The sequence below is a fragment of the Misgurnus anguillicaudatus genome, chromosome 19 (assembly GCF_027580225.2).
Source record: "Misgurnus anguillicaudatus chromosome 19, ASM2758022v2, whole genome shotgun sequence".
In the NCBI taxonomy this organism is placed as follows: domain Eukaryota; kingdom Metazoa; phylum Chordata; class Actinopteri; order Cypriniformes; family Cobitidae; genus Misgurnus; species Misgurnus anguillicaudatus.
In genome coordinates this window covers 11,951,861-11,979,496 of record NC_073355.2, presented here as the reverse complement: position 1 = coordinate 11,979,496, position 27,636 = coordinate 11,951,861, and the positions used below count along the sequence as shown (strand labels likewise).

General features: G+C 39.2%; 1 protein-coding gene across 12 annotated transcripts in view; it reads left to right on the top strand.

Moving 5' to 3' along the window:
• The first annotated feature begins 9,310 nt into the window (after positions 1–9,310).
• The window catches only part of arhgap44a (Rho GTPase activating protein 44a), an 88,068-nt gene continuing 69,742 nt past the window's right edge, over positions 9,311–27,636 (top strand). For 7 of the 12 annotated variants that reach the window (XM_055187213.2, XM_055187264.2, XM_055187258.2 and 4 more), the window contains exon 1: positions 9,311–9,595. In XM_055187213.2, coding sequence (XP_055043188.2) covers positions 9,543–9,595 — 53 coding nt within the window. In that variant the 5' untranslated portion in view covers positions 9,311–9,542. The remainder of the gene's footprint in view (positions 9,596–27,636) is intronic. The other 5 variants (XM_055187220.2, XM_055187282.2, XM_055187199.2 and 2 more) reach the window with 1 other exon arrangement.

Genomic DNA, 27,636 nt, shown 5'->3' with positions numbered 1-27,636 from the left:
ACACCCCTATAATCCCTCCCACTCCGAAGTGATACTACACACGATGGAAAAGATAACCACACCAAAGTGAGGTGAGCTGACCCGACCCAAACTAAACTAAACCGTGGGGTTCTATGCAATGGAATAGCGGCACTAGAAAAACTAGAAAAAAAATCAACCCAGTAACAAGCATGTGAAAAAATAGGTAATTGAAATTTGGCTCCCCTTGTGATGTCATAAGGGGATAATACCGCCCCTTAATCTGCACTATCCAGCCACAACACTGCCATTTAGTGCATAGATCAGCTCATTTGCATTTAAAAGGACACATCCAAAAATGCCACATTCTCACGGATCTCCGCATTTTTCCGTGGCTCTGCTACGGACTGTCTTTTTCCGTGGCATTTTCACGGATTGGTTACTCATCTGTTTTGTCCTATTTTCTTACCATTTTCGCTTCGGTTTAGGGTTAGATTTACATGAAATGACATCCCTACCCAAACCCAACTCTAACCCCAACGCCAGGCGACAATTGTTTAAAGTTTAGAAAATATAAAAGAGTAAATCAGAAAAAAATAGTATAAACCAATAGTTAAAGTGACATACTAACGCAAACACCAAATCTAACCATAAACCGAAGCGAAAATGTTTTGAAAATAGGAAAAAGCAGTTGAGTAACCAATCCGTGAGAATGCCACGGAAAAAGACAGTCCGTAGCCAGGCCACGGAAAAATGCGGAGATCCGTGAGAATGCCACGGAAAAATGAGCACAAAATTCCGTGACTATCCCACGGAACTTTGTGAGATCATGTTGTTTTGCTCATGCCTACAAAGTGGCAGTTTTAACATGTTATAATAAATGATCTATTTTGAGCTAAAACTTCACATATGTACTCTACGTTTTTTTTAAGTGGGATATAATAATATAAGCAATATAAGGAAACTAGCAAGATATATGCTTTGCATGCCGGTGATGAGCACACCTTCTTCAGAGAGGGCATCCAGTATTGGCTGTCAAAACTTGGAGTAAAAATGTCAAAAACATAAACCGACAGCAGGTCATCTCTACATCCAGTTATGTAGTTATAGTTATCATCATAGTGTTAACACCCCATAACTTGACTATACTGAACAGGAGTGCAATGAAAGGGATTTTTTTAGGCAAACTTTTTTTCTTCTCCACAGACAGAGCAACAGTGTTCACTGTGAGCAGACAAAGCTGTAAAGAGCGTCTGGGGTCACGCTAAGAGCAGCACTGCCTTATCAAGTCCATCACCTTGCCCTGCATTTAGCTGTGGAGATAGCCATCATTTTCTGTCACCCATGCCTTCTAGAAACAACATTTCCAGTTTGGACTTGCAAATTTGTAGTCTTTCTAATGTCGCAGTGTTTTCAGTCCTGGTAGTTATGGCTCGAAGCTCTTTAAAGACTAGCTAAAAGTGTTGTCTGTCCTAGCCCGGTCTGCAAGAGCATTTTAATCCTTTTAGTCTTGTTTGAAGACATGTGCCATGCACAAACAGGTTGGTAATAATATGTTTTGCTTCTAACAGTAGCAGTGTTAGATGTTAGTCTATGAGTATAGCACACTGCTAATACCGTTTCTTAACTGGTGGTAAAGATACAGCTTCAAACACAACTCCTTTACAATAGATGGTAAGATGACACTCTTTGTGCAGAAGTTTGTGCATGTGTTTTATGAACCTCTCTCGTGCAGACAGTGGGAGTGTCCAACTGCAGGTCATGACCTGGACTTGATATCTTTAACAACAACTGTGGCCGTTAGCTCCAGTTAGCTTTGTTCTTAACTAGCGCTAACAGAAACTAAAAGGCTATCGGATGACAACATTTCAATCACAAAAAGCTACATCATACAGTAATGAAGTGATTTATCTTTGAAAACGGAGGGACTTGATTAAAAAGCAGCTCACCTTCAAAGTCCTCCTCTGACCGTGCATCTGTATAGCATTGGTAGAGCATTGCATTAGCAGCGCAAAAGGTCATAGGTTCAAACCCAAATAACACACATGGTGATAAAAATGCATACCTTGTTAACTACTGTAAGTCTCTTTGAATGAAAGCGTATAGTAAATTACAGTAGTAGTAGTAGTAGATGGGATTTCCAATTTCCGACTTGGAAAGGTGTAACAAAACACCTTTTTAAAGGTGCAATCTGGGACTCTCGACAGAGTCAAGGATCTCTTGACAGAAATGCAATATAATATCCCTGCATATATTATCAGTGGTGTATAAACCCTGCTGAAAAAAACAGCAAAGACCAGCATCATTCCAATGCTGGTCCATGCTGGTCTGCTGGTATGGTCAAGTTTCTACAGTACTGTTATCTCAGACGATGACATGTTTGTCCTGTGGCGGCTACCGTAGCTTCACTATGCGTTTCGATAAGTCCCATATTGCACCTTTATAGTCAATCTTAGAAACTCATAATCAAAAATATTTAAAGTCATACTGAAATTTTCATTAATATTGACCTTTAATTTCAGACTCTGCAAATCTGAGCTCCATATTGTTAAAGGTCACATAACACACGCTGTTTCTGCTAATCTCGTGTTAATCTTGAGTACCTATAGAGTAGTATTACATCCTTCATATCTCCAAAGAGTCTTTAGTTTTATCAGATTGATAAAAGACAGATCAGCTGTGATGATTTTTTCAAAATAAACCCAACCCCCTGAAAGTGTTCTGCGCTCGATGCGAAGTTCGTCACAACATGTATGTAGCCCGTCAGGTGTGTGGTTCGTAATTTCAAAATATGTGTTCTGCGCGTCGAGTAAACCTATGTGCATCACGTGTCTTGTCAAAATAAGTGCATGCTGCAGACGCGTCTAAAGGGTTTATAATAAAAGAGACCCTCGCGTATGCCAGATACTTGCATAGTCTCATGCATAATCAGAATTTACTGTTAAGGGAGTGTCTTGTGTGTATTTTGTGAATGTGAGCGTCTCTTTTATCATGAACAGTTTTGATGCATGTGCAGCAGGCACTTATTTTGACAAAACATGTGATGCACATGGTTCACATGACACAACAAACACATATTTTGAAAACACAAGCAACACACATGACATTCCAAACACATATATTGAATTTGCACCCCTCGGAAGAGCAGTCACGAGCCGCCACTGATTCCCTGCATGTTCATGTTGTTTACATTATATGCACTCACGCGCTGATTGCCAACAAAACAGACATTTGATGCAGTTTTACTTACAGCTTGCCTGCGACTCATGACTCGGCTGGGACCGCCCCATTTCAATGAAATCCAGCGTTAAACAAACACATACGTGCAACTCCTCTGCTACCCCGAATAACAAACTATATCTATTGTTTCCATAAAGCTGGGTTCTTTGGGAATTTGAACAAGTTTAAATTTCCATCAAAAACAACAATGCACTTCTTCAGTGATGTTGATTTCGCATCAGCTCTTGGTTGGTGTTAGTGTGCGGTTTTCCGGTTATAGTGCCCATATAAGGACGTCCACTGTACTTCCTGCACTGAAATTGCCTATAAAAGAAATAAAACAAGATGGTTATGTATGAATCAATAAAAAATTCATGAAACTTTGAACATTGGTGAAGTGCATTCGGAACAGTAATACTCCGTCACACTTTCAATTGCTGTATACTCTTTGCCTATGTTTAACCAACGCTAAGAATTCGTATTTTACAAGTTGGCTAATTCGTATTAATTCATATGACCACATTTGTAGATTTTTGTACAATTCCCTTGATCCCTGTGACGTTGAGGTTAGGTGCGGGGTTGGAGGTTGGGTTTCGTTATTGTTTTTTTTTCATGAGAATCAAACGTTTTTGTACGATAAACTTCATGTAAATTGATATACAAATTAGCCAACTCATAAAATATGTACAAATTCTCGTGAGATCAGGCTGGTTTAATATGAGGTCCAACTCTTAATCAGTGTTAATAAGTCTGAATGCATGAAATAGTTTTAATCCTCCCCTTAAGATCTCTGTAATTTTTCTGGAAAAATATCTAAGAGGCAGAAGATCTCATCAATGCCTAGGATAAACAATTGTTATAAAATATATAAAATTCTTTTATTTCTTGTGGTATTACTGTATAATAATAAAACTTGTTAAAGACACATTTTAACCTTACACGAGTTTGTACACATTTTACGAGTTTGTACACAAAAGCATAAAATAACAAGGAAACAAACAATAATGATGCGCCACCTCTGAATTTGGTCATATGAATTCATATCATTAGTCACTTTTGTATAAAATAAGTATGAATTGCAATGAGACTATTTTGAACAATAATAACCACCAAAACAAATTTGTATCATCATTTCCCAAGTATTAAGATAATGGAAGGCTCTTATTAATACAAATCAGAGATTTAAGACCCAGAAAAGAAATATAAAAACAAACATTTGAACTGAACACATCATTAGTACTGGCAACCGCAAGGGTCAGGGGTAGCAAAGGTTATGAACTTTGGGCAAATAGCTTTATTAGCTCAATAAAGGTCTACCTTAAGTCAATTAGTCACCATCTGGCTACAAACACAACAATAAGAGAGTATGATTAGGTTAGTATTTTTCCATGCAATGCACAAATAAGATGAGATGAGCTACATGCTTTCTATCATAAGAGATATGCAGTATGCTCTTTCTCCTTTGACCTTTCACATTCCTGACTCTTCTCAGTATGACAAAAGCATGATGAAGAGGTTTTCAGGAGGAAATTTAGAGGCAGGGGTCTTTCTGGTGAATACAGAAGCTTGGGACCCCCTTTCATATTGATTTAAAGTAGTCAGGAGAGTCTCAAAAACGACTTGTTGCGGATGTGTGGTTCCTGCGCAGTTCAGATCCATCAGCTTTTGAATGTGATTAACATTTGACTCCAGACTAATAAAAACGGATGGCAGTTTTGGGGTCAGAGGTTCGAGATCAAGGCTTAGAGGATCTCCTCTCAATTTCCAAAGATCCAGATTAATGGGGCCCTTGTGATAGGGGCGGAGAACGGCTATTTTTCAGTATCACTTACAGAACGAGGCCTTTGAACCCTTAGGCCTCAGTGCACCGCTCACCTGTTGCCCCATTAACTACTAATGGACCGAACAACAGAGTTTGGTTGTGGGGTGCCAAACATTTTGAGGTCAGGCTGCTCCATATGAGCTCTGTTACTGGAGTAGTTTATACTGTAAATGGTTTTGGATTTAAAGCATCTGCTAAATAAAAACCAATATGAAGCGTCAGATGTGTGAATCACAGTATTCTCATGGCCTGTAATACTGTTAGAATGAGACCATATGCAAGCCCGTCATCACTATTTCAACACCTCCCCATCAGCTATTTTTACACACACATTTGGCACAGAATTGTTGTACTGTAGTTCTCATTATCTCTAACATCTTTGGATTTTTCCTGTCATGCCCTCCTTTCTTTTGTGCAGTGGTCCTCAAACTGGGAAGCGTAAGGTGGTGCCAGGGGGTGCCCCAGTTTTATGATAAAAAAAACATAAGTTCAGCATACATTGGGTCTCATTCATGAAACACGAGCAGAACGAATTTTTGTGTAAATCGTTCGTAAAGTCCTTTTGGCGTAAATTTTCGGATTCATGAAAATGTTCGTATTTTCCAAATGTTAGTTGGTACGAAAGAAATCTACACCTGCTCCCAACCACGCGTAAATTGTGCGTTTAACATCCGAACGTTTTGCTCATCAATAAGGCTGTATTTTAATTCACCTTAATCATGTACATATTACACAGCATTTTGAAAACATTTTATATACAGTAATTATATACGTTTAGCCTATTATTTTCACTTTTATGATGAGCTCCAGTAATAGCATCTGCAAACGGAACACTTTAATCAAATAAGTTATTATTTTCAGGGCTGGGCAAACTAATAGCCCCTTAATTGTTACGGAAATTGTTTCCTATAAAATGGCCAAAATCAGGCATAAGACATTTACGATGGCTGATATAGATTTGGCAGATAGAGCCTGCGCAAAAGGTATTTTCAGAGACCGCGCAGACTTACTTGCCGAGAATGAAGACTGGTTAATTCGTTTGGCTACCCAGACCAGTTCTTTTGTAAAAAGTTAAATCTGCTCAAATGTAAACTGCTTGTCTATTTCCTCTAAAATTATATTTTTTATTTACCATGTCAGCTGGCCAAAAAATTGTGAACTTTACCATCTGATTATGCTGAAGTGCTTTCCTGCAAAGGGGTTTCTTCACTGTCACCATCGGAAATTATACCCGACAGAGAGGTTTCGCAAATTAGGCTATGCAATGATGCGTTCATCACATAGGCTATATATGCTCGATTATGATGATGATGGTGGTCCTCCTCCAGTTTGAAAAAGATTTTTTCGAAGTGAACTAATTCGTTTTTTGCAGTCAGCTTCATGTTGAACCATTTTCTTTTCACTTCTTGGACTGTTCGATTAACAGATGATACTCCATTTACAGCATCTGTAATGTGACGCCTTTATGTATGCTTGAAAATAAAATGTGGCGTTTTGAATGAACTTCTGATAATAAAACTTCAATTTCTGCATCTGAGAAATGTTTCTTTTTCATTCGCTTTTAAGAAGACATGTTGAAATCCTTCGTTTGGTGTCATAATATGATGCCCATATATAGTTGTCAGTCGGATATAATGGGCGGGATTTATGGTAATTGAGAATACGCGTGCACGCGCGTCCCATGTACGACTGATAGGAATTCATTAACACATACACACATTTAACTATCAAATCTGACGTTAACGAAGTATTTGTGAATCAGGAGGAGAGTTTTCGGGAAGGTCTGTTTACGTGCAAATCACTCACATATTTACTCATATATTTACGAATGTTTCATGAATGAGACCCATTATGTGCAATAAATACTCAGAAAAAACCAACAGCACTTCATTGTATCATTTAATATTAAATCTAAGTTTAAGTTTTATGTCATGTATTTTCTTTGGGTTATGCGTGAAGGGATGCATCTTACCAAGGGGGATGCCAAAAAGTTTAAGAACCACTGCTTTAGGGGATGCACAGCTTTATAAATGGTTTAAATGTACTTTGTCACCATTCAAGTAGGATCTTGTAATTCCTTGTCAGTTTACTGGAGCATTATTAAATAATTAAATGACTGCATATTTCTCACTGTTAGTTTCTCATGACCCGAACTTCATAATTGTGGTAATCTTTACTGAAAGGTGTGGCTCTATTTAACTAATGGACAAACGTTTGGATGGACAGTGGGAACTGTGTGAGTTCATCACTTTGATGACATAATTAGCCTAATTCAATAAGTTTACACTTACACATGGTGCACTTCTGAAGTCTGAATGTTAAAGCAACACTATGTAGTTTTTTTACCTTTAAATAATGTCTCTAAAATGATTTCCGTGATAGAACAACTTTTAACTGGACAAATTGTATTGTTGCTGCAACCTGAGCAGCCTCCTAGATGCTACAAGCACACTTTGAAAGTGGATTTGGAGGGTAGAGCACACAGCCCCGCCCCTCCCCCTGCCTGCAGAAGAGTGTCTGATACCAGGCACTGTTGCGCTTTTCAACCACATGGGGGAGCTGTAAGTCATTTTTACATGGAAACTACATAGTGTTGCTTTAAAGAGCAACTATCGTCTGATTCACAATTTTACATTTATTTTGGTGTGTGTATTAGTACATGTTAACGATATGCAAAAAGTACAAACCCCAAAGTAAACAATGACGCAATGAGTTATCGTCTACAACTTAAATCTCTTTTCTTGGACTACAACAAACACACGGCTTGTAGGCAACAGTTTACTTCCTGGGATTGGTGATGTAGACAAGACCGACTTTATCATAATTCCTCCCGCTTGGACTTACAGCCTGTAAGTTAACTCATTTTAGCATTACATTGTAAGTGAATTTTTTAAACATGGTAAGCAGCGTCACATTTCTGGCTGACATCAGAGGTATTCAGGCCAATCACATTAGCTGGCCAATCAGGAACAAGGCGCTTTTCAAATCTACAAAAATGTACGGTATGTGGAAAATAATGTGTTTTTTTAACCATAAACCATGCGAACACATTGTATTATAGCAAATACACAAAATAATGTTTTTTTAGCAATGAAATAGGTGCCCTTTAAAACTTGGGGAAAAGATGCCACCTATTGGATAGGCATATAAAGGGCACCCGATTTTGCAATTTCAGTCTTTACTGAAGAAAATTCCAGTTAGACGGAGCTGCATACAAGAAGGCCTTTATTTTTCTCAGATTTGTTTTGGTAAATGGCACAAAGAGAGTAAAACAGTCATAATATCAAAGAGAATACTCACCAACATGTTTACACTGCGTTAAACAACAAAGGTATGAAGGCAAGAACCCTAAAATGGATTTATAAATTATTAAATAAATACCAATGCTTTTTCTTCTTCTATAACCATGTTATACAAAGTGCAATGATGAGTTAATGGCTTACATATATAAATCTGTTTATAATAATAAATACATTGCTGTTTAAATTATATCTGTAATATGAAAATAGCCTACCATCATATGTTGCCATCATCATAAACTGGATGCATGATGACATAAACTGGATAAGCTAGTCAAATGTTCAGACACTCTTATGTTTCAATTTCTATTTATACTTTTTAATTCAACGTTTCATATTAATTTTTTGTTTCTTCTACTACTGTGCTTAAATGTCAGATGTGTCCAAATTTTAGATCACCAATAACCGAATGTATCTTACAATAAAGGATCAATAATACAAAAGTGATTGTCGTGAGGCTCTGGCAATAATAGCCACAGGATGGCAGTGTTCTCTTTGTTAAGGCATCTATGCCTAATTACCTGTGCTAACGGACTTGCTTAGCTCACATCGGCTTAAAAAAGTCTTTAATATATATATAATCATATAATATATAATTTTATTATTATTATTTAGTCCCATCCAGTGTGTTACATAAGCAATTACATGCATATTGCACAAAAATATTACACAAATTGCCTAACCAAATACTACAGCATACGTTACAATTACCCTCTACTTGCATAAACCAATAAAACATGGAACAGCTATAAAAGTAATACAAGTAGTATACTTTCAATAATAATAATAAACTATTATTTTTGGACATACGATTTTTACAGTTGCAAGATGTGCTTAGTGCTTTTTGTGCGTGTCGTTTCAAGAAACTACATTTTTACAGTGTGGCACTTAACAGTTACAGTCCTGCCTTTAAACTGTCCCAAGCCCTTTTGAAAACCATTTCACCCAAATATCTTCACAAGACTCGCGAAAAACTACACTTCCCATAATGCACCGCGCACGCGTCCGTCCGCTGCTGTCACTCTGCCGATGCGAGAATCGCCCAGCAGCATCTCGAGCAGTCGAGCGCAGCGAAAAATGCATTGAAATACGCATCTTAGGACATTTCCATCCCTTTTCTGTCTGCCATGAGGGCGTGTGATAGGAATAATGTGGATGTTTGCACCGGAGCACGGGCCTTTATTTTGGGAGAAATGCGGATTGTTTTGCGCTTGAGGTCTTAACGCAGAAAATATATTTTTAAAATGAAGAAGCAATTCAATCGGATGCGACAGCTCGCCAACCAGACCGTTGGCAGGTGAGCGCTGCGATCCTAATTTTGCTCATCTTACGGTTAGACGAAGTTTATTTGGTGTTTATTTATGTATATATATTTGTCAAACAGTGAAAGTTTGAATGGGAAATCACCCCTAATTTCTAAACAGCTCCTGGCGTTCTTCCATTCAAACTTTAGATGTTTTGTAAATGTCTAAATATATATTTGCATGCGCATCTCTTGGTCCAAAGCGTCATCTTGACTGCGCAATGCATCTTAAAATAGTATTATGCGTTATCACGTGCATGCAATATTATGCATTGTTATAAATGATTGGTCCGAGGCTGTGCATGCGTTTTCCATGCGTGTCTTTTGCGTAACGGGTTCACTGCGGAGGCAGATCCTCGAGCGCAGTGCCCCTCGGAGGTTCCCCAATGCACTCGTACTACACCCCTTCACACAAGCCTGACGGATGCAGATATGAAAGCTTTATGTTGCATTGCTGTATCAGCTCACATTGGTTTGTGGCATGTCATCTGATGCAGATAGATGGATTGATGCGGATGAGTGGAAATAGAGAGAGGCGCATTGTTTTCATCACCGATCTGTAGAAAACGAGGAGGAGTTGGGTGCAGTACATCAGCACTATGTGTCACTTATGAAGAAGGTCATCATTGCCTCAGCGTGGCATCAGATTTCTTTGCATGCAAGATGTATGATGCAATATATTTTGGATTGCAAAAAAGTTTCAATTCGGGCATAAACATTCTTTATTGTATTTAGTCATGCATCTCTGCATGGCGTATTCTGTTTACTCTGGATTGGTTGTGCATGACCTTTAACATGCCCTGTTTGTTTGTTACAATCCCCACCTCTCTCTCCACCTGGCAAGGAGTGCAGCTTGTCATGCACGAGGACCAGAAGGTGTACTCTGCTATCGGTCAGCTCCATGCTGGGAGATTATGTCAGTGTTGTGGGTCATCATCTCAAATGAGGGAGTGCATTATCTTAAGGCTATTTAAATCAGCCTGGCACTAACAAATGGCAGCTCCAGTTTTTCCGACCCGGCTCTAGCTTTGCTCAGGGCATCATGTTTTGTGTGTTCGTTTGTGTGTAAGCCCTGCATTAGTATTCCCCTCCTTTCCTCAGTAATGTCCAGGGAACACTGGTAGAGCGTCCCGTTGTGGCATGCTGTCTGTAACAGCGCAGTAATCAGAAACAACATGTTTCCTAAACAGCACAGTGTCCTGGCTCATTAATAATATGTTCAGGGGCAGAAAGAGGCACGCTGGACTGACGTTTGAAAAATAGTTTTTTATGTTTATGTCATGTACTATCACAAGAAGAGGGTCGAATTTCTTAATATTAGCTGTAAATGGCATTCTGTTTTCTTAAACTCTGTTTTTTGACCTTGATAGACTTGTAATGCAGTGTTAGAGATCACCTATGGCTTTTAGTCACTGTTCTGCTATTACCTTTGTCTCTTTGCTTTTTTAACTGCTTTAGGGGACCATTTAAAATAGGAAGTTATACCGGCTTATGGGAAGTGATTTATGATGCTCTTATACACATGTAATTACTTTGTAATTACACAGTAGTTACTAAGATGCCATTCATCCCCAGTCAAGTTTGGTCCAGGACAACCGCCTGATCCCATTAAGATTCATAATATAGCACACAGCTTAACAGACATGTGTTCTGTATTACAAATATCTCATAAGTCACAAGTGATATGATGTGTCACACTGGTAAATAATATATCATATTATATGTAGCGCTGGGCAAAGATTAATCGCATACAAAATAAAAGTGACGCAACACACAAACACATAGATTTGGCAAAAATGTACTTTTATTTTGTAAGCGATTAATTGCAATTAATCTTTACCCAGCACTAATTATAAGCAATTTTATATACAGTAAATGTAATAATGTATACTGTAGCACTAAAGAGTTATAGAGTTTAGCTGACTATTCAACAATAAATTAATTATATTGAATAAATATATGTAGTAATGTCTTTACAATAGTTGTTAACATTAGTAAATGCATTAGATTAGGTAACATGAAATATCAATGAACCAAATAGCTTTTAGCTGTTAGTTGACACCAGTTCAATTTATTCATTTTAGTTTATAGTGCATTAACTAATGTTAACAGTTACAAGTTTTGGTAAATTAATTAGTAAATTCTTAAATTAAAGGCACACCGCGGAACTTTTTGGCAACTAAGGGGCGCTAGACATGTATTTTTCACGCCTAGCGCCCCTAGAGGCCATAAGCGCTGCAGCACTGTCGCAAAGGAAAAGAACTTGCCAACCTTAAAACTAAACTAAAAACTAAACATTTAAAACGCTAAACAATCAACATTTTGAGGCATCAGAGAGAAACGCAGTCATGTTACAACTTTCTGATGAGGAACTCGTGGCAGAAGCCATTTCTCAATCTGAAGGTTGCAGCCTCCGGATGTCGTATTTTTAAGCTGCATACGTCATCAAGACATCAGAATATTAACAATTATAAAGTTGACTATTATACTTAGTTAATCGTAAATTGTTGCACTATGCTTATGACTTAATAAACCAGGCTTGATGACGTATGCAGCCTGCATATTTGACCTCCGGAGGCTGCAGCCTTCCAATTGAGAAACGACTTGAAGTATTTCCTTGCCTTTTTCCAAACAAATATTGTTGCATCGTCTCTCTCTCTCCCTCGCCACCAGGATTTTCCGCAATGGCGCTCGTTTTTCCTCTCTTTTGTGTGAAAATTGTCACTCCAAATCCAAGTAAACCGATGTGTTTAGGTCTGCCGCTTTGTAATACGTCACGCGAGTGACAGCAGAATGCAGCAAATGAGGAAGAGAGAAACACTCGGATCTGATTGGTGAATGAATAGGCTTTGGTTTTACACTGTGTGAGTTTTAGCAAGTTTGACTGCTATAGCATCCTGGATTGTAATGTAAATACAGACAGTAAAAGAAAGATAAATACGTGAACACGTGAACACAGCATCTGAATACAGGGAACTATATGCAAGATAATCGTCATCATTTATAAAGAAGATCGCATTTATGTATGAATCGTGAGTTTATATTAAAAAATTGCCTTAAAGGGGAATCGAAACCGGGTTGCCCGTGTCATAGATCTGTGACACTATCACTGTGCTACAGAGTCACATAATAGAAGTTGCTCTCTACACTCCTTAAGTAACCTCCAGCAAAATTCACATTAAAAAAATTGTGTGGAGGAAGTGACGTATGCCGTAAAGCAGCCGAATTTTGTAATTTTTTTGTGCTCTGGTTACTACCAGAAACCCTTAGTTTTAAAGTATGAGTAAAAGCGATACAGACCCCGTGAGGCTATGGTAGACATGTCATTCAACCTATTTAATGTCGATGTACTATCACAAGGGTCTTGAAGATTTATTATGAAGGTTGAAAATTACATGGTGTCGCTTTAACATGAACTAATATTAAAGGTATAGCGAAGGATTTTCTCTTTCCGGGTGGATCATCAAGACTATTGGTCATCCTAGTTGTCAATCATTCTGGTGATATTTTTTTAAGGCCGTTGTACGTGCAGTCCCTAGGTTCGTTTTCTGCACATGCGCACTTTCAGGTGTATATGTGGGGGGAATTTGGAGAGGCACATACCAACTTGAACTTTTACTGTAGTAATGCAGGTCTGTAAATAGCCGTTCATAAGGTGATGAATATCATTACTGCTTAGCTTAAATGCTGTAAATATTATTGTTGAAGTCAACTTAAGCATGAAATAAATGTACTATGAATCTATTAAAGCTGAGTATAATGTGGGTTTATTATCAGTAATTAACTAATTAAGGTACAGTAATCATTCACAAACACACCAGAGTTTGCGTTAGACTTTTTCACTTTAAAAAATCCCATCATAGTCAATTATCCGTCATTTCATGTGATAATGATAATAATTGTTTTCGTTCACCTGTTCATTTCTAATCATGAACTTACAAGACGAGCATTCAAGTTCTTACTAAAATGTGTTTATTTATTTATGAAGAGAACAGAGAGACCGTGTGCATCACTTTATATGTTTAACATCACATGAAGCAGATTAATGAATAATTTTTTCTCACACTGACAGACAGCTGAGGCGATAAAACACACAAACTTTGTGCTGAACAGGCAAATATGAACAAATCAAATCACAAAATACTATTGCGATTAAAATAGCAACAGGCTTGTAAAAATCTGAATTGAATTAAACTTATGACACTGTGTATCTGAAACCATCTTGTGTAATAAACGCATGAAGGCAGATAAATGCAGACTCTTGTCCTCAGACGACATCTTGCCGTTTTTGTTCTGGAGATTGATCTCGTGCATTAAGTGCGATTTAAGGGCGATTTATAGTCGTGCGTAGGTCCTACGGCGTAGCTACGGCGTAGGCTATCCGTAGCCTGTGCGTAGCTCTGCGTAGCCTGACGCGCACCTCACAAAATTTCTAACAGCGCGTCGGCTCTACGCGGACCGTAAGCGCTGTGATTGGTCCACCAGAACCCCTCCCGTCAGGTAAAAAAACTGCGTCATAGGTATTTCCGTTTGAGACGGTGAAAACAAAGATGAGCCAAGTTGAGGAGTGATTTAACTCAAACTGAAACATAAGTCGCTGTTTATTTACTTCCATCATTGCTGGTCTTCTCAAATTATACACAACAAGTTGCTATTTCTTCTTCGTTTGTGGGTTTACTTGCTTAGCTTCTTCTTCTGTGACGACTTCTGCTGCTACTGTGGTTACACGCGTGATTACTGCCAACCAGCGGTTTCGCGTGTGTTTGCACGTCGACGCGGACGGCGACGCACAAGTATAAATGAAAACCGACGCGGAACCTACGCCGTCGCTGCTACGCCGTAGGACCTACGCACGACTATAAATCGCCCTTTATAGTCGTGCGTAGGTCCTACGGCGTAGCTACGGCGTAGGCTATCCGTAGCCTGTGCGTAGCTCTGCGTAGCCTGACGCGCACCTCACAAAATTTCTAACAGCGCGTCGGCTCTACGCGGACCGTAAGCGCTGTGATTGGTCCACCAGAACCCCTCCCGTCAGGTAAAAAAAACTGCGTCATAGGTATTTCCGTTTGAGACGGTGAAAACAAAGATGAGCCAAGTTGAGGAGTGATTTAACTCAAACTGAAACATAAGTCGCTGTTTATTTACTTCCATCATTGCTGGTCTTCTCAAATTATACACAACAAGTTGCTATTTCTTCTTCGTTTGTGGGTTTACTTGCTTAGCTTCTTCTTCTGTGACGACTTCTGCTGCTACTGTGGTTACATGCGTGATTACTGCCAACCAGCGGTTTCGCGTGTGTTTGCACGTCGACGCGGACGGCGACGCACAAGTATAAATGAAAACCGACGCGGAACCTACGCCGTCCCTGCTACGCCGTAGGACCTACGCACGACTATAAATCGCCCACGCGATCTGACACACACGCACGCAAACACACACACACATGCGCGACCAAGCCACGTAAAATACCGGATTATCTGAGCGTCATGTCCACGCCTGTTTCGCACATGCTCCGTGTGCAGTGCGTTTGCGTTGCGTGTTGCAGTACGTATGCGGTGCGGTCCGTCAAGCATCCGTTGTGCTTTCACACATACTCCGTTTGCAGTGCGTTGCTAACCGCTGCTTCTGCGTATCAAATAATCATGTGATTGACACTTTCTGTTGAACAGCGCCTCATCAATAAACTATATAATAGCCTGCTGTGTTTTTTTTCTTCACAAAACAATATACTTTAGATATTATTTGATAGACTAGGATGTTTAAAATCTCTATTGTAATGATCAGGACACATGAAAGGATCAAAGGTCTATTTATCTCCACATATATCAAATATAAATTAGCATTATAACGTTTGAAGAGAAAATATAGGCGACGGGCATGGTTACATTATAGGCTACATTTCCTATATATTTGCATAGACGAGGGTATTTATATAACGGCAATGAACCTCATATGGCAAGAAATATTCTCAAATAATTAAAATAACAGCATAATGACATGAATAAACAGACAAGGAAGCAAGATTAACATGCAAATTGTATTATTATTACCGGAAAAACAGCAATATTACTGAAACAAACTCTGAGGTAAAACACGCTGTTATAACTGCAACAAGTCTAAATAAGCTCAATAACAATTGAAAAAAATCATTATTATCTTCCAAAACGTTGTATGACAAACATTATATTTGAAGCAAATGTATTCTTACAATCTTTCAAGATCAACACATTATTCCATATTACTGAGCACGTTCGTCTTTCGCCTCGCTCTGTTATAATAGCGCTGATTGACAGGTGCGCTTCCCCGTCTATCAAACAGATCATTTTGTATAGTTCTCTTTAGAAAAATTAACCATAATTTTAACGGTTGACAAAACGGTTTTTGTCAGATTAATTATGATTTGTATTACCTTAGTTTAACTAAAAATTCCATGGTTATGGATATTGTTATAAGACAATATAAATTTGGTTACTGTTGTTTTACAAATAAAAACTAAAAGACTATGTTAGTATAATTAAACTATGGTAAAATTAATAGCATACTTTATGTATATGCAATGTATATAAACACGGTAGAATATTTAACAAGATGTTATACATATCATTTTTTAACTCGTGGTAAATGTTTTGCCTTAATTGCTTCATACTGGGATTAAACAAATAAGATTACAGAAAAAACTACTGAAAAACTTTATTTACATGAAATTACTGCATTTTTGTGTAAATCCGTGTTCATTCTGACCACAGATCACTTTAAATCAGCGCGTGCAGCTTGCGTGCCATACAGCAAAAATAGACTCGCTGCCGAAACGATCGCAGCACTGCTGCACCGCACCGCATCTGCAACGGACAGGACGGACCGCATACGTATGCTGTGTGAAAGCTCTAACCTGTTAACATGGCTACGTAAAAAATTACGCACCGCAAACGCACTGCATACGGAGTATGTGTGAAACAAGCCAGCTCAAATGAGGCACAAAATATCACGCAGTATATCACGCAGACTTTCAAACAGCAAACAGGGAAAACAATAAATATGACCTACATAGCATCCAGCTAACGTTAGCCAACTTCGTTTGCCATAAGTGCAACCATTATTGATTCACTTACAACATAAGTGGGAGGGTTTGGGCACACAGTCCTGCGCCCCAGGGCGGATCCGATACCAGCCAATTAGAGCTCATCCTCAGGTCACATGGTTTTACCCTTTTTACTGACCTACATAGACACTCGTTAGGGGTGCGCCCCAGACACACAAACATGACACACACACAACGTTTTGATTTTTTAAAATAAATGATAACATGACTAACAGTAAAATAGTTCAACTAAACAATTTTATTTTGTATAAATTTGCATTACATATTTAACTTTTTTGTAACATGTTAAATAAAAAAAAATGGAGAAATTCATTTAAAATCACTGCTAGTAAAAGCGATGCTAGCCCTGACACAAGTCACGAACCGCGCAGACACGGTAAACATCTCAATGTTTAAGCCATGCCGACAGCAACTTGTAAACAGAGCATGCACGAGAAGAACAAGGCTTGCGCATGCTCTCTCGTGCACAAATTTAATAGTGTAAATACATTTTTTTTAAAGTGGAGAGGGCAGTTCTTTTCTAAATTTCGGGAAAATCGTCCGCTATACCTTTAATAAATACTCGAATGTTAACAAAAAACCTTATTATAAAGCATTTTTAAAGCATCACATTACATTTTTTATTTAGTGTAAGATCATTAAACTCCTCTCTCTCAAAATGAGTTATGGGTAATATTTGACGACAGGCTGTTGAATTATTAGAAAATATTACACACCCAAGTTGGTAATGAGGCACGACAGCCATTAAAGGTGTGCATGAATCTCCACTTCGACTTTTCACCAACCATACAGTACATCATCCGGGTACTTGAAGGGTACCCGGACATACTAATTCTAAATTTAAATATTTAAGACATATAATATGGGAGGCAGGGTATGTTCCCTCTAGCTCACTGTGATAAAAATGACTACCCCCTGTAATACCCCCTGTATAGTATCTCACAGGCCAGTATCTGTTTTCATTCTCACTTTGTTCCCATTGCCGCTATATTTACAGTCTTCTCCTACATATTTCTTTTGGCAGTAGGTATGTGTAAGGGTTTTTGGTGGGATTGTGCAGTGCCTGTGCTGGTTTTTCTTGTCTCAGGAAGTAAAGCAGCCTGTGCCTCCTCTCAGAAATGTCAGCTTGTTTTTACTGGACGCACTACCTAAGTGCTTATACTGAAGTTGTGAGTATATTTCACCGTCAGCAGAGAGGAGGGTAACAGTGTATGTGTTGATTAATGGCCCATGCGATATAAATGCCGTATGCTCACGCGGCAGGGAGTGCCACACGTTGCAGGGGAATCCTTTTTATTAAGACCATCAAAAGCTTTAGTCACTTCATATTTGTTGCCTCAGTGAGCCTCAGTCTTACAGGAGTACTTTATGTCTGTTGTTAATGAAGTTCTTATTGATGTTTACTGGGACTGTTTAAAGACGGATTAGTCATTTTCTCTAAGTTTCCTGCAGGTATAGTCAGTGCTCTCCCTGTATCAAGCAGATGATGCTCATTAAAATCTAATTCTGTCTATCCATGCAGTCTTTCATCTATTCATCGATCTATTTGAGGTGGCAAGAGTAATTTGAGGGTATAATGTCTTCCTAAAAACACATAAGAAAATAACTGACAATTAAAATGTATGCAAGACAAATATTACATACACTACAGTATAAAAATGCTGGGTTGTTTTTTTTAACTCAAATCTTGGTATATATTGGACAGGACGCATGTTGGGTTATAAATAAGCCTACTGTATGCTGGGTTGTTGTTACGCAAACTGTAAAAAATTGTGCTGTAACATAATGGCTGGGTTGTTAGCAATTTACTGTTAATTTAAAGTTCTACTACCGTTAAGCTCCCCAATTTAACGGTATGATACAGTATTAAAGGGACGCAAGGCAGCATTTTTATGTTAATAAATCATCTTCGTAAGTCGGTATATGGTTAAATGACTCATTACATGACGAATGAAGACTCTCTCGCCCGCCCCTACCGTCTGAAGGAAGAATACCCCACTTGCAAGTTCGCTGTATCCGACCCGGTGTCCTTCAGTCTCGTAAAGTCTCAGATATAGAAAGCATTTACTCCCAGACACTAGGGGGAGCTAGTAGAGAAATAATACTCAGACTTGCCTTGTGTGCCTTTAATACCCTACGCATTTCATTTAGGAAACCAATTCCCTTGAACCAGTTACGTTTACCAGATGCGGAAGAGGCAGCAAAAACGCGCTATTCACCTTAGTTGAGTTCATTTGCACCTGTATTTAGACTTTCGCTGAGCGCGAAAGATTGCCATTACGGAAAAAGGTATACCCATGCGTGTTAGTGACCTTTTTGGAGCAATACCGCAGCGATATCCTTCAGATGGAGGCAAAAGGGGTTACAGTATGCAGTGTAGGGATATATTCAAAATATAAAAATACGCAATGAAGGAGACACGACTACTATCGAGGCTAATGCTTACGGGTCTAAAGCAAAAAATGAGAAACCACATGACCTGTACCTCAAATGCAACCAGCACAGCCTTGTGGACCAGTCATGCTCTTGCACTGCCGAGTAAGTTCTCTTTCATATGATATGGTCTATTGCGAGTAGCTATTTGCTTCAAAGCTAACTAACATTTCTCTGTTGTTTGGGGGATAGCCGTTTTGAGAATCATAATGTTTTATTTCCTTTGGTGATATGCAGAATTCACAAATAGGAAATTGCTTTGGCTTAAAAGTTGCAGAACAGATAATATAATAAATAAAATGTATAATATAATAAAATTGCACAGCATTTACAGGATTGGGAAACTCAGGGGTAGGTTTTCCGTTCATAAAATGCTACATGAAAGATAAAAACAAATTATTTAAAGTTGATTGTTAGGGCGCTATGTTCGACTTTGTCGTAAAATGACGAAAAATAAAGTTGGGGAGCTGAAAGTCCCAACACAACAGCAGCAAATGTAGCTAGCATTAGCTAACATGTTAACTAATATTGGCTAAAGAAGTTATTAAACTTAGCTTAGAGAGTAGGTTAACATTCTGGCAATTATATTCATGGTAATCATAATTTCCAATCCATTTGTGTTCTTGCCTCTAGTTAGTAGATCTAGACAACACTGTTACTAGTTAGCTGTAAGCCTTACCTTTGTGCAGATGTATTTATGCTTCGTAAATGTTCGACACATTTAACTGAGTGGGGCCGTCCACACTGTTTTATCCATTGTATGCACCGCTCACGTTGTGTTTTCGGCTTTGGGAATGGAAAGAACACAACTCTTCCATCAAATCTCTCGGGGTAACTTATCTAGTGTCCAATTTACAAACGCCGCAGGCGTTAATGTTTGTCGGACATGCTCACATAGTAACGGTTGCTGTGATGGACAATGGCCATTTTGGGGGAGGGGCCGGCGAGAGGTCAATTCTAGTCATTCGAGACATTCACGCATAAATTTGCTTCATGGGAGGGGCTTATACAGCTCAAACTGAGCAAAATTACCAGGTTGTTCCACCTCCTTACTCTTCCAAACAAGATCCTTTTAATTCCTGTAGAAGTACAAAGATGTCTTGTGTAGTGATGATGATTGTCCTCCATTGTTGTTTTGTTTTGTTTTTGCCTCTGCTCGCATCCTGTAATCTCGTCACTGCTAGAGCAAGCTACTGATTGGTTAACGCGGCGTGAAAATCCACCAAAGTTCCAATTTTTCAACTCACACGGCAACGCTTAATTCGCATGGAATGCACCATCCGCGCCGGGCCTTCCGCCCCATTCGCGCTTACCGAGCCGCAGGATGCCTATTTGCGTCTTTGCATTGACTTAACATGTAAATCACTCGCGCTTGCCGCCTCTTTCGCGTCTGGTGTGAATGCACCATTGGGATGCAAATTTCTACAGTATTTTACTGTTTTCGTTGAAAAACACCCTTTTCCTGTAAAATTTGCCATGTTTTTACAGCAGTTTTTTACAGTGCAGCCATGGGTTGGAAACGAACCTGCATTTGTGTTAAAACAACCCAGCATTATTCACAACCCAACATGTGTTCTGGACAATATTTCCCAATACTTGATGTAAATCAACCCAGAAGGGTTGTAGAGTGTAAAATACTGTAAGATCACTCATTTTTCAAGTAAAATATATATTTAAAATGTAAAACTTAAAACATTAATATATGGATTGTACCTTCACCTCACTGATATCCACACTTTCTAGACTTCAGAGTACTGTTATAGTAGTCTCTTATCACTTTCTTAACCGCATTTATACTTGGTCTTCCAATCAGTGTTCGAATTATGTCACAGATTATGGAGGGTCCCCTAGCTAAGCATCGCGCCCCCCGGCCAAGCCCCCCTTTGTCATTATAGGGTTGCCGTGATTTTACAAAGTAAGATCAGATCCTGGATCTACAATTTTTGTTAGTTCTGGATCAACGTTTTAATTAAAGAAACCCAAAATTACCCTTAACTCAAACCCTAGCCTTAATTTAAACCCCTCAAATTAGTGTGAAATAAAAGTTTGAGAAGAATTTTTAAAAGCCCCTAACCCTAAAGATTACTAAAGATAATTACTAAGATTCTTACCGTGAAAATAATCCAAATGCAAAGACATTGACTCGTCTGCCAATTCCTCTGCACTTGAGAGTTTACATTTATTTCAGACAGAAATCTCATGATGCGTTTACACCAACCGCGGTAGAGGCGTGAAGCGCGAGTGATTTCAATGTTAAGTCAATGTGCAGACGCGTTGACGCGCGTCAGGAGGTCCCGCGGCGCGGAAGAGGCGTTCGGTGCGGAGCGGAAGACGCGTTTCCGCCTCATTCGCGCGTGAAGCTCGCGCGAAAGGCGCGAATTGAGCGTTGTGCGCAGTACGCGCAAATGGTGCTTTATGTGCATTTTGCGGTTAACGCGAATTTGCGGCTGATGCCCGAGTTGATGCATTTGAACTTTGGCGGAATTTCGCGCCGCATTAACCAATCAGTAGCCTGCTTGCTGCTGTGGTGGCAGCCCCGCCCGGAGTCACTCACTCAAGCAGTCACTCGGAGCTATATGACACAAGTTGTTATTTCTATTAGGAGACAGGAATAAAAAGGACCTCGCTTGGATGAGTGTCAGTGAGGACTTTGGGCAACCTGGTAAGTTGTAAATACACACTTCACTTTTGAGTCACTTGACGTTTATCGACCCGCGTCGTTTATTTTCCCCCTATAGTAAGGTTACCAAATACAAACTGGTAACTCTCTTGATAAATGCATAAGTAACATCAGTCATCTTGCAAACAGACACTCGCACAGCAGTTGCCCCTCCCACAAGAAGCGGATTTTGCCTCGGACGCGTCTACTCCGCTCTACACGCGCGAATGCATTCAAAGTGTTCAAGCGTCAAACTAGGCGCGGTAGACGCGATTTTGACGCCCAAAACGCGTTTGGTGTAAACCCTGCATTAGTTTATTAATTAGTTTATTGCGAAATTGGGACAAATAATGGACAGTATCACTTTATGGCAGCACAGCACGAGAATTTTAAATTCATGTATTTTAATTTTAATAGAAACCAGGGTAAAAAAACGTAATCCAAAAAACAGGCAAGGGTCAAAACCATGAACAAGAAAGCAGAACCATGAAACAGGAGACAAGATACAAAACTATGAATGCTCAGAACTGCAGCTGTTACACATACAATAATCAGATTGGACCGGTTTTATGGAGAACAGACAGGAAGTACACAGTGAAGTGGAACATGACAAGATTTCAAAATAAAAGCCAGAACAGAACAGGCTATCAAAATAAAAGTTCAAAACACCAAACAAAACAGAACACGAGACAAAACTCTTACATGGTTACAGGAGGTCCAGGACCACCCAGCTCACTCCCAGCCAAGCCCATTTTCGGTAATATGTTTGTTACCAACCCAACATTTAATTTTTAAAAGAAAAAAAAACTTTTTTCTTGGGACTCATGAGGATGTCATTCTATTACCCTAAAGGGGGTCGCACACCGGACGAGAAGGGCAGCGTCACGTCTAGGACAACTCGGAGGTATCGTACACCGGAAGTGCACATTAAATAGCGCAAGCTTACTATATTATACAAAATATACGTTAACAGCCAATGTTAATCGCTAACGATTTTGAACAAATATGATGTTATTTAATCTTATACTATGTGAGTGGTGCTCTGTGGTGCGACAGGGATTTGAGTAGCATCCAGAGTCACAGTGGACAGCTGCCGACAGCCGCCGCCAAGTGCCACCGGTGTGCGTACAGTCATAGAAAATAATGTGATTCATGGCGCGACCCCCTTAAGACAGTAGCTGCGTTTTCTTTACCCAATTGAAAATTTCGCAAAAACTTCCATATATTGCCCAAAACTTACCTCCAAGAAACATATGTTGCCACTCCTAAGTATAAGAGGCATTCCTTGGCATTAATGTTTGGATAATACTTTTACGTCTCTTACAGTTAAAAATAATGCCTAGTGCTGTGAATGTGATATAAGTAAACCTATACCAACATCAGTCAACCTGATGTGGAATGACTACGTTGAGGGATGAGGAAAAGACTACACTTCAGCCGCATTGGTTAATGGAAACGCCGTCATTTCACAATAATCTATTGTGGACATTTAGAAAATAAGTTTTGCATCTGTAATGTAGTGTGACACATATAGATATTGGTGAATGTTGTTTAATGCGTTGTCACTTCTTAATACACAGGCAGGGTAGGTGTGTGCCACCTGGGTACATAGGCCGAGATCAAGCCCTGTTACTGTAGCGCTATCATTAGCATACCCTATATCTGATGTAAGTCACAGGGACAGTGTCTTTTTTCAACCATCTTGGCGTCTCTTGGTCTCTCTGCAGTGGCCTAGTTTTAATTAGATGAGAAATGTTTCTATAAAGAGGTTCTCCTTCTCTCCTCCCTGCACTCCTATGTCTCTGGGGACGTGCAGGTGTGCAGTGTCAGCAGCATGTTGGCTTCACTCATGTAAACTTGTTCGTTCTCATCACTTCCTGCAGTGGGTTCACACAGAGAAAGGGGTTACTGGTACAGTCATTGGGAAAAAAGTGTTGTGTTAATTAACCATTGTCTTATAGGAGTGTAGTAGGATAGTAAAGTAGAATGGTGAATTAGGGGGATTATACAGAGAGATGGTTCTGTGACCGCAAGGAACATTGTTTCTAAAAGGATATTTCCCAATGTTTCCTCAATGTTTTTAATATAGACTTCTATGAGCCAAACTAACCTATTCTGAGAACGCAATTGACAAAAATAAGAACAACAGAAAAGGTAGAAGATTTTTAATGGGGTAATGAAATATAAAAAATGATTATGGCTTATAAAATTAAAATATTACTTGCAATGTCTCTTTGGTACTTAAAACATTATGCTGCCTTACATTTTTAAGTACAATCAAATTCACTTTAAAAGTAATTTTAACTTATTAAAAAAAGTGATGAATTGTTATAACTTTAGATGAAATCACAATGCACTGTAAAAAGTTGGATCAACTTAAAAAATTACTTTAAATGGTAACACCCATAGGCTGTAAAAAAAGATGGACATAGTGTCTGAGATGTCATCCATAGGTTTTCTTTGAAGTTTAAAGTAGGTGGTGCCTACCGCTGCCATCTTAGCCGTGCGTCACCATGCATCACTCGGGGATACCCGAAAATGGGTAAAAAGGTGGGATGTGGGTGAAGCTCAGGTGACTGGTTACTGAAACCACAGTCAACAGTCATTCATGTGGCCACGCCCTTAATTATGTAAAACTTAATATAATTACTATAATTTAAACGTATGAGTTACAAAAAAATTCACCCCCCTCACAGTTGTCATGAAGGGTAAAATTAGCTATACAGACCAAAAACAATTTTTGTACCAGGCTATAAATATTATTTTCTACTGTAAAGTTGGGCATTAAAACATGGGGGTCTATGGGAATCGACTCCCTTTTGGAGCCAGCCTCTAGTGGCCAGTCAATGAATTGCAGTTTAAGTCACTTCCGTATTGGCTTCATCAGAGAGATCGGAAGGTTGCTTTTCACTTTAAAGTGTATGAGTGACTTTTGGAATATATTTACCCTTTATCCATTAGTTTTACATTTTATGACTGACCCTAACCCCAACCCTGGTGTGAGTTATTAATGCATGAGAGAGAAACAGGAGCAGTGAGTTCAGCATCAGCTGAAAACTAAGCGCTATATACATATATAATAAGCAATGATAAGCAAACTAGTCAGGTCAGTTTTACATTTACAAATGAATTAAACAATAGAAGCAATCAGAACAACACAAAAACAACAATATATTAGTGCACTAGAACCAGTGTAATCAAGTGTGTTTTTAAGAACAAAAAAAAGAGAAAAATATGAAAAGATATTAAACTCTGCATTAGTAAGTGAAGTGTTGGTGGAAGTGATGGGATTTTAGCCGATTAAAGACAACTACAGAATCAGCAGATCTTGTCGCAACCGGCAGTTCATTTCACAGATGTGAAACAGATCCAGAGAAGGTAAGCGAGTGTGTATAAGCGAGTGAAGGTAAGGGGGCGCTGACCCAGTGGTGGTTTTAAAGGCCAGGAGCAGAGCTTTGACTTTGATGTGAACTACTCTAGGAAGCCAGTGTAACCTTAAAAAGAGAGGAGTGACATGCGCCCTTATTGGCTCATTGAAGACCACTCTTGCCGCTGCATTCTGGATCATCTGTAGGGGTTTGGGTGTCCAGGCTGGGATTCTGGCGCATTGCAATTGTCCAGTCTGGACAGGACAAGAGTCTGGACTAGGTGTAGCATGCTCAGATAGGAAAGGTCTAATTTTCCTAATGATGTAAAGGATGAATCTACAGGGGCGGGTGGTGCTGGGAACATGATCCATGAAGCTAAGCTGATCATCAATTACCACTACCAGTTTCTCGCTGTCCTGGAAGACGTTAAGGTCGAAGAACCTAGTTGAATGTAAAGGTTGTAGATATTAGATGAAAAGTCTCAGGAACACCTCTGTCAAGTCTATCAAATTGTATTGTTGCTGAGACAACACATTGTGTTCTGTACTATCTTTGATTGTGCATGATAACAATGAATCAATCTTTCAGAAAGAACACTACATATACAGTTGGCAGTAACTATATGACTGAGAACACCAATATTTTAAATGCATGTTTAGTACTTGTTACAGCGTAGGAATAGTGGGCTAAGCAAGCATTGTGCTGCACACTTGTGCACACATGCATCCAAAATTCGATGCACCTTTGGTTCTGGGTTGATGCAATTAGAGCTGCTTCAAATGTTGACGTTTTCAGCACATCTTGTTTGCTGTGTGCATGAAAGACAATAAACTTCTGAGCGTGTGTTTCATGGTTTCCAGTTGACTGTGATTAAGAAAGAGCAGAGAGGTGAAATCACTCCACAGGACTGTTTTTGAGACATAACAAGACTGCATCAAACTGCACGAGCTTGTGTGATGTTTGGATGAATCATGGAGAGCTCAAGATTTTCCTTACCTGAAGTAAGCGGCAATATTTGGAGTGACTCATTCATTTCCCATCCACTCATTCTGAGCACATATGATTTGGATAACTGCAAAATTGCTCTCCTTGGTAACTAAATGCTCTTGATTGCTTCAGGATTATGCAGGGCACAGGGCTTTTTTTGGTGAATGAGGCAGGGGCGCCACTAGCAATTTTGGGCCCAATGAAAGAATATAAATTTGGGCCCCCCATGCTATGTTTGATGTGCTGGAGAAGTCACATCAGGTGTTTCAAATCTTCTTGTAACCCTTCATCTTTGGTCCTCCGGTTCTTCTTAGTGTACTTTTACTTTGAAAGCGGGAATTTCACACTCTGCATTTTCATTGCGAGATGTCCGTGGTGCTGAACTCAAGTTTATCAACTGAGGAGCATCAGTTCTGCATATTTGCGACCCTGTATTAATTTGCACTGCTCTTAGTAGATTTCAATGGTCACTTTTGAAATGTGCCCGTGTCATTATTGTGCCTGTGTTATTTTATTTGCACTGCGCCAATCCAATCAGTGCTTGTTTAGAATTGCAATCTTGCAACAGTATGGCGCCCGTTTAGCAAATCTGGCCCTAAATATACTAAAATCTCAATTGAAGTTACTGATAATTTAAGTGTGCAAAAAATTGAAATGATTCTATTCAACATATAAAGAGAAACAAAATGTGTTAAGACATTCATAATAGAGAAAAAGAAAAGACCAAATGCAGACCTGCCAACCTGTACGCATTTTGCGTAGCACGTACTCATTTTGACCTCAATGTACGGTGGTACGATTTGTCACTCTAAACTACGCAAAAACCTGATGACGCTTCTGCCGCGCGAAGTACTCGAAACAAGCAACAGAAAAAATAAAAATATGTCCAATCATAGCACTGGGCTCATCCACCACATAGAAAGTGGAGATGATTGACAAGTCGTATGGCCAATCAGTAACAAGAGTCTGCTATCGACGGAACCTTAAAATCCCGCGTGATCTCTGTCCTCCACCCGCTGTTTCTGACAATCTTTTTCAACGGAGAGTCAAGACGTCAGACCCTCTAAGGTAAACTGGTCAGGGTGGATGTGCAAAGTTGAAATAATGTTTTAGCTTAATCCTATGAAGTCGACGGTCTCGCGGGCTCCGTTTCATAATGTGCACTTGACCGCAAGATGCGCTAACATTACTTCTGATTTGTAAAATAGAATATTTTATAGTTGAGCGCTTACAAAAAAGTACCATGATTTTACCATGGGGCAGATCATCTAGTTTTAGTCAAATAAAAACGGAAAATTCACTCTCAGTGAAGGGAATCCACCTGACATCCGAGTGAAGCGGATTAAATGCGCTCTACAATAACGCGCTCTTGATAATTGTCAATAAAATAAAACGTCATATACAAACCACATCAAATAAAGTTTTATACATGGAGAATATCTTGTGTCTCGTGATAGGTGCCTATGCCGTACTGTACTGTACTGTACTG